Source organism: Spea bombifrons, chromosome 6, assembly GCF_027358695.1.
Source record: "Spea bombifrons isolate aSpeBom1 chromosome 6, aSpeBom1.2.pri, whole genome shotgun sequence".
NCBI lineage: Eukaryota > Metazoa > Chordata > Amphibia > Anura > Pelobatidae > Spea > Spea bombifrons.
The window spans coordinates 45253638-45262054 of record NC_071092.1 but is presented as its reverse complement, the minus strand read 5'-3'; the positions used below and the strand labels follow the sequence as shown (position 1 = coordinate 45262054).

The following is an 8417-nucleotide window of genomic DNA, read 5'->3' as shown; positions in this document are numbered from 1 at the left end:
GTCTCTTGGATGCTCCCTTATTCTGCCAGTATCAGCTTTTCCTCCCCAGTTTCTCTATAGTTTGGAAACAAATGTGCAGTTAATTATATGCAGAAAAGTGAGTTTCAGGAAGTGGACTGTGCTCTGAAATCCCATCTGAGCCAAAAGCAGGCCCCCTGCTTCAGAGAGGGGTGGAGGAGTGGGCTGGAAAGACTTGTTAAATAAAAAAGAGTTGCAGCCTGAAACAGAGCACAACAGAGAGAGAGGGAGGTGAGACAGGCTCTGAGCTTTCTGGAGAGTGAGCACTGCAGGCTGGATGCCTTTTAACTGCAGCTGAACACTCCATTCATTAAGCCAAAACTACAAAAGTGACTGCAAGGAACCCAAACTCAATCAAGCCAGGGATTGCAAACCCAAAGAGGACACATCTGAGCACTTAACCAAGGACTTGTCACAAAACTGTGTGTGTGTTGGTGTGTGTTGCTGGGAAGCTAATCTATCCAGCTCCCAGGACTTTGCTCTTGCACAAGGGATCAGCTCCAGTCAAGGGAAAGGGGACAAAGTCCCAAGCTGTCACTGTACTAAGTGGACTAAGAAAGGGGCCAGCCTGGATTTAAAGAAAATTGTCTCCAGCTGCACCACCACCATGCAGAATTACAAGTATGACAAAGCCATTGTGCCCCCAGAAACCAGGAATGGTGGCAGCACAACCTTAAACAACAACAACAATGGGGATAGAAACTGCAAAAAAATCCTTCTGATCTTCCTGGATTTATTCTGCTTGATAGTGGGTAAGAAAACATTTTTTTTCCTATTTTTCATTTTTTTCCCCGTACATAAATTCTGCAGTGCAAGACAGCACTGTAACTTATTGCAACATAATAACTTGCAGAGCTCCCTTGCATTGTAGGGATATCATTGAACTTTGCATGATTTTTGTATCTACTGACCTCCAATGCATTACTCCTCTGTTACAATATATGTTATAATGTCATTGCACTAGCTGATCACCCACTTAGTATTGTTATTATTATATAAGCGCTAACATATTCTGCAGCGATGTACAATTTAAATATGTATACAAAGGTACATTAACATAATTAAAAAACCTGTATATTTATTAATTTTCTGAACAATACAGAACGTACAACATTACCTATATGTGACAATTATCTATTTATTACATAGTCAACACATGCAATAAATAATAATATATAATTATTCTATGGGTAGTATGCTATATATGTGTGTGCACACATGTTTATGTTTACAGAATTCTATTTTATAAACAGTGTATCAAACTCTCTGTTTACCGTTCCATATGACCAGAGTTTAAAAAAAAATCTGTTTTACTGATTGCTTTTTAATGTATATAAAAACATTCAGGATATAAACACCCCTACAGCCATTCTGAAAATTGCATGTGTGTATTTGGTGAATCAGTTCAGGATTTCCACATGTAAACTAAGTGCAAGAAACTCATATACACTGCAGCTGTGTGGTCTTCATATTAACACAAGAGATGCCTTTAAGGAAACATATACAGCTTTAGTGCAAATTAATATATATATATATACATTTCCATGTGTAAGCAGACTTGGCTTTAATTTTTTTGTGAACAAATGTCCATATATAAGAATAAAACAGAAAACAAAAGTGACAACAACATAAAGGGGCTTGGCATGGTTAAAGGTGACCTCTTTAGAAGGAGCTATTTAGTTCTTGCTGCAGAAGACAGGCTTATCTGATTAGGTTTACATACTCAAGGCATCTTCAAAGCAAAACTTCCAAATTGTTTTTGGGAACTGACTACTCCAGACTGAATCCTGTCTTCTAGAACTGATTTATAATTTCTGCATTTTCACTGCACCATACAGCAGAACATGTCTTAAAAAAAGTTTTTTTTTCTCTAAACCACATCTCTTTCTCTCTTTCTCCCTTTAAACTTTAAAGTTGTTGGTTTATTGATGACTATGATCTGATAAGTAAGGAGGTAGAGACACCAAGTCTCTCTCCTCCTGTTGCATCTACATTCATTGTCACTGAGATTTTTTTTGTTTAAGTAAATATAGGTTAGATGTTTTTTTTTTTTTTTGCCCCTACCTACAAATAAATATGCATAGAGCTGCTGTGCATGTGTTTTCCGCATTTCCATAAATCATTGGCTCATCATAATGGCAGTGTCAGTTAATGTGTTGTTTCAAAGTAATAAAAGTGTCTGACAGTGTTTCAAAGTTCATGTCAGAGGGAAAAAAAAAACATTCAGTGTTGTTTTAGGACATGCATTTTGGAACTTTGGTCTTGCTGAAAAAAAGAGGTATCATAAGCCCTTAGAAAAGGTATAAAAAGTACAATAATAATAAAATAATAATAATATTTATTCTGGGTGCAGTACCCATCATAAACTTTCTGTTTTATGGGGGCGCTGTTAGCTATTGTTGTCTATGAGAATTATTTTTTGGGACATCACTTTGTGCAGATAAAGTAGTAATTGCCACCAAAAAAGAGTTGACAGCACATATTGCACTCAGATTCTTCCCAATACTATGGTTTTTTTTTAGTAGTAACATGGATACAGCATAAAGAAGCAGGAATACTCTAGTCCTAGTGAACTTCAAAATTAATATTTTTGGTAATTAATGATAATACCCTTTGAACTTTTTGGGGGGGATTTTCTTAGATTACATTCTGAGTTTTCTAAGACGGAGGTGTTTTCGTAAATCATTGCATTAATGACATCTGGTTTGCATTGTGTGATGTAATTGAGAATGGTGAAACTTGGAAGGATTTAGGGTTTTTTTTAGTAAGTGTCCCCTTGATATACAAGCTTTCTTGGCTGGGTTCCATTAATTGTGGAAATTGCTGCCTTTACTGTTGGGGAATATTAAAAAAATAAATATATAAATAAAAATAAAAGTGGTGCTTGAGAAGGTATACTAATGAGTACGTTATAAATGTTCTTTAAACATAGAAATGTAGAATTTGATGGCGGATTAGAACCTTTTGGCCATCTAATGTGCCCATGATGTAGGACTCAGGTCTAAATCAGTCCTTGACTTCGTCTTTAAGCATGATGAATCAATTGAAGTGGTAGTAAACTTTATGGAATTTTGAATTATTTTGCTGCAAAATAACAAAATCCACAGGAAGCAACTACAAGTCTCAGCATCCCCAGGCACTCAGATGGCGTCCCAATAACCAAACCATCCCATAGCATTATTGTTATGTTACTCTGATAATATTAAAACTCAAGATATTGATTCCTTATTATTAGTTATTGATTATACAGCGCCATCATATTCCGTGGCGCTGTACAATGTCTAACATCAGAACAGGACAGGGAGATCCTGATTAAACTTCTGAATGAGAAGGGCTTGGGGAACACCTTAGCAAAACAACTTATTGTTGATCAGAGGGTTAGAAGCAAGTCTTAGAGATAAAAGCATCATTTTCTTAATTCCATGAAATAAGGGATAGAAGGTAAGTCTATGTAAACCTCTTAAGTATAGGGCCTGATCAGCAGCTGATCTCTATCCTTTACCTGTGAGCTCCTTATCTCATTTACTTTCAGATCCGAGACGTTTTTTTTGTTTCTTGTTGAAATTAGACACCTTTGCGCAGGGCACAGCTATTTTTGAACTATACAGATGCAGTTCTCCTTGTAAAATCGCATGGGCGAGTTCCCCTGTCGCTGCCTATGGCTGACTGGTGGTTATTGCCTATGGGCACGAAACAGGATCCCCAAATATTGTATCTGGAATTGATATCAGGTGGCGGCAGACAATAGAGGCGCTTGTTGACAGTCAGTCGGAATCCTGAAGAAGGGATAATACGTTTCAGATTTGTTTTCTAGAAGCTGTCAAACTCTTTCATATTCATAGCATGGAGCTGACGACGTTGACTGGCAAGACACCCTGAACCTGTCCAGCTGCTGATGAACTACAACTCCCAGCACACTCAGCACACTTCTCTGTGTGCTATGCAGGTAGCTGTCATCATCTGCAGGTGCTCTGTTACTCCCCCTGTAATCATTTTGCAATAATGTAGTTGAAAAAGCTTTACACCTTAAAGGGTTAAATGATTAGCTACATTTACTATACAAACCGTTTTATTGAAGATTTCCTCTATGGGAAATCACTGTGTATTAACAAGGGTCATCCCAGAGAGCTTAAACGGACCCCTAATCATAGGTTAGATGGGGACGTGTCTTACATTCTTCTTACCAATTCGCTTATACATGTTACAGGGCTAGGTCAGATTACCATTTGGTATTTTACCTATAAGCAGATTAGTTTTTTTTAATCTGCTGGTCGTTCCTCGCCTCTCTAAAACACAATTACCTTTTAAAAAAAAGAATACTAAATCATTAATGGCCGCCACAATGTTGCAGTAACTCAAGTATGGACTACTGTGGTTTCCTTCATGTGGAACTAACTGACCACTGAGCAGTAAATCAATAAGGGCAGACCTGTCACCCAGGGATTGTTGACTTTTGCCAGGGGGGAGGCGAGTGTTTTAATTACTGATGCCAGACCTTCATTATGGCCAAATTCCTCAGACGGAACCAGAAGGTGTCTTATTTTTGTTATCTTGTCTTTGCGTCTTCACGGATGCCTTCGCGAGGAGCCGGCCGTGCTTAACGACTGCAGCAGGGCCTACATGGATGTAAAAATATATATCAGCTTGGCCTTTTGGGCTGTTAAGTTTTGCCTCGTTCATTAGTTTCCAGGGAATGTTTAATTGTCACGTGACACAAAAGCAGCTACTAATAGCTTGTTGCCATAGAAACCGAGACCTCTGAAAAGCATCACTTTTTGATGTGGACTTGTCTACAGTCATACAGCTAATTTAATGGACACCATTAATTAATTTGCCTATCCTTGCCGCCATATTGCTTTTCTGGAGGTCTAACAGGTCATCTTAAGAGCTGGCAGAGAATGTCCAGCTGCACCAGAGGTCCAAGTATGCCACTACTTGAGTATCAATGAATCTGAGGTGGACTACAACTCCCACTGTCCATCTCTGGATCAGCCAACGTTCTTCTTAGGACTAGGCATCTAAAATTACTGAACCCACCCTTCTGCTCACCACGGCAAATATACTTCAAACAAAACCTTTCTTGAGATGTTACCGTGAAATCTAGAGTAGTCGGAAAATCTCAAGTATTTGACTGATGCTATGAAGCATATTGGACTAATTTAAGCCCACCCTTTTAATAATATTTACAAAAAAAAAAACGTTTCTTTTTCCTACTTTATAGCGGTGGAGAATTTGCTGAGGAACATCTGGAATGATTTTAGTTTAGAGATGTGAAGTGAGGGAAGAAGCCAACCCTTCGAGTTCTTGAAGAGTTAGCCAAGTTTCAGCCGGCGATGAGAGCCTTTACAGCCAAACTGCTTGCGCGCTACTCTTCATGGGATTGCTGTTGGACTCGTAAGTGCCACAGCTGCCATGTTGAGTCGGAACCAAGGTTGATCTCAAGGAATAGGCGTCATTCTTAGACTTGGGTCATTGTTTAGTATACAAATTGGCGAGGAGAAAAAAATTTAAGGAATCACACATTTAGAGATTGTAGCAGCCCCTGTGATTGTCATTAAATCTAAGCTGTTCACAACCTCGATATATTTGGAAGAACAGAACCAATAGATCCATTAAATGTTGAATTTATTGGCAGATCAGCCCCAATTCGGCCCGTCTAGTCGCCTCATTTTTTCCTGATGTAAAGGCTCAGTCCTTCGTCCCGTCTTAGATTCCGGTAATACCCACACATCCTTGTTGAGGCTGGGGTAACCCCCTAATCATGGCCCATTATGGGCCACTGAGGACTTGAATTTGCCGTGCCTTCTCTACGAAACTCTAGAAAAGGTCCAACGGGAAATCCAGGTAAAAAACTCTCTTTGTGGTTGAAATTCCAGTTACTTTTTAAGTAAATTTTTCTTAAAAAAACCCCCTTTTTTGGCTTTCTTTCTCAAACGGAAACAGGATCCTCCTAATTTTTGTTTTAAAAGGGGGTTCACTTCAAAAAACATGAGACATTCCTGACGTTCTCAACAAAAACATGGTGGTGAATGTTCTGCTTCGCCTGGAAATCAATGTATATTTTATTTGCGCTTTCAAACCTACCATTTGTCAGAACTTGGCTCGGAAAAAAAAATTTCGGAGCATCAAGGTCCTCCAGCTGACGCTCCGGCTTCGCTAGAACTTGGAAACCTGATACTCATCCTTCTTAAAATGAAATATGATTTCTGATTCTTGAAGTGACCTTGTTCCTAATATACAACTCCACATAACTGAACGTAATAATGATAGTTAGATGTGCTCCACATGTCATTGAATCGCTCTTCGTGCATCATTCTTACTCTCTTTAGACCTTGTGGGGGGTTCTAAATCTGAGTATAAAACCCCATTAAGATTTCATCAAACGTACCAAAACTACCACATTCACAGTAGAACATCACCAAGAACACCACATTGATCAACGGAGCAGAAGATCGTGTCTGGTGGAAAACCATTTTCAACGTTAATATCTAATGATCTAAGGCTAACCCAACCGGTTTTCATGCCACGTGGACTGATAAATATTATTTCTCGGGTTGGCAGGATCTCCTGAAAGCAGGAATATTTGTCTTAAGGTTCTAGGGATGCAAGTTGATAATGAGTTCCTCTTGGAACCGTCTAAGTCAACTGTAAACACGACATCGGCCACAAGACTTGTTTTGGCTTTTGAGGTTAGTTACAAAGTAGCTAAAATACATACTTACACTTCGGCTCAGAGAGAAAAAAACATGTATTCTGGAACCAGTGCAAGAAAGTGTTGTCATCGGACTTTGCGTGGAGAGCAATCAAGTCAATCTGCATTCAGTTGAGTTTAAAGGGACCCGTCTAACCAGGCAAGCCTCGCCAATGAAGAAGAATGCCTATGAAGGAGAAGCTGCAGCTGCAGAGCCACGCTCCCCTCCATGGTCCGGTTTTCCACACCAGATTCAGTGGTAGGAAAGCGTTTTCTATTGATGCTTTGTGCAGGTGCGCACAGGGGGTCTTGTTAGACCTCCCGCGGGAACCCTTGCAGGGCCAGCAGTGGAGATGACTAGTGGTGAGCATACAACCAGGCAGGCGGTGGCCGAACACATCTCCTGCTAGCTAAGAAGCGGGAGGCAGGGAACGGGGCAAATGCATATGGGGGGATCATATAGAGCCCCCCCATGCATATGCAACAGGGACCACGCAAACATTTCAAGGGGCCCCTCAGCTGTCATGCATATTATGGCTGGAGTGTCCCTTTCTCTAAACCCGGTATATACAATTCATTTGTCAGGCGTGGTAGAAAGTGAAATGTTTTGTCATCGTTTATTGTACACATAAAGTGCATTTGTGGTTATATCCTCTTAAAACAAGTCCCCCCCCCCTTTATTTAATACCGTTTTTGTTTCCTGCCTTCTGTACGCAGCTTTGGTACATGACAGAATTATTTCCAATTATTCAACGGGCGTCCTGGCCGGCTTCCAGCTCTACCTAAGTCGCGTAGTATCTGAAAGTTTTTGTTGTAACAGCTGACAGGAAAGCGCTGCATTGATGTGTCAAAGAGACATTTTTTTTTAAGCAAATAAAGGAGAAAAAAAAAAATCTTTCCGCTTTTAATCCTCTAATACAAAGAGCACTTATTGCGGGCCTGTGCAGCTAAACAGGGCTGGTTCGCGATTGACCTCTTCAGTGCCAGGACGGTAAAGAATAGCACTTTGCAATAAAATTCTGTTTTTGTGCCAATTTTTTTATAATTTTTTTATATTATGCAGTATATCAATATATGATATATATATATTGTATATTATATTTATTTTGATTTTATTTATTTTTCATATTTTTTTATATTATGCAGTATATCAATATATGATATATATTGTATATTATATATATTTTTTTATTTTTTTTTATTTTATTTATTTTTTTATATTTTATTAAACCTAGTGTGGTTTAGCTGTCCCAACTCCCTATTACCTGTATATGTTTTAGCTTTTTTTGTGTGGCCGAGGATATTGGGAGTTGTATTCCAACAATGACGGAAGACAATCAGGTTTGGGTGATGGGGCTAGTGATAGCCACCCAGTTGCGTTTCAGTACTTGTGCTCGCATTTCTTGCTCCGTACATAAGCTTTGAAAGGATTTGGCCCCACGTGCCACTCGGTTTACCCCGTGCCCAGATTACATAGTGGCCGCAAGCTTTTTTTTTTTTTCTCTCCCACCCACAAGCCATTGATTTTATCAGAAGCCAAAAGGCTCACTTTTGGCTCCATGACAATGTCACCGGCTAAACCCACGCATTGGCGAACAGACACACTCTGTATGTTTTATTATGTGATTTATTGTGCGGGGGGTTAGCTGAATCAAGGGAGCGTACCCAGAGCAGGTGGTCTACAGCCTGCAGCTGCTGCGGCACCTCT

At 39.5% G+C, this 8417-nt stretch overlaps 1 protein-coding gene across 2 annotated transcripts in view; it reads left to right on the top strand.

Annotated features, from left to right (window-relative positions):
* Positions 1-363: 363 nt before the first annotated feature.
* Positions 364-8417, top strand: part of PLPP3 (phospholipid phosphatase 3) — a 34800-nt gene continuing 26746 nt past the window's right edge. For both annotated transcript variants that reach the window (XM_053469939.1, XM_053469940.1), the window contains exon 1: positions 364-770. In XM_053469939.1, the coding sequence (XP_053325914.1) occupies positions 626-770 (145 nt within the window). In that variant the 5' untranslated portion in view covers positions 364-625. The remainder of the gene's footprint in view (positions 771-8417) is intronic.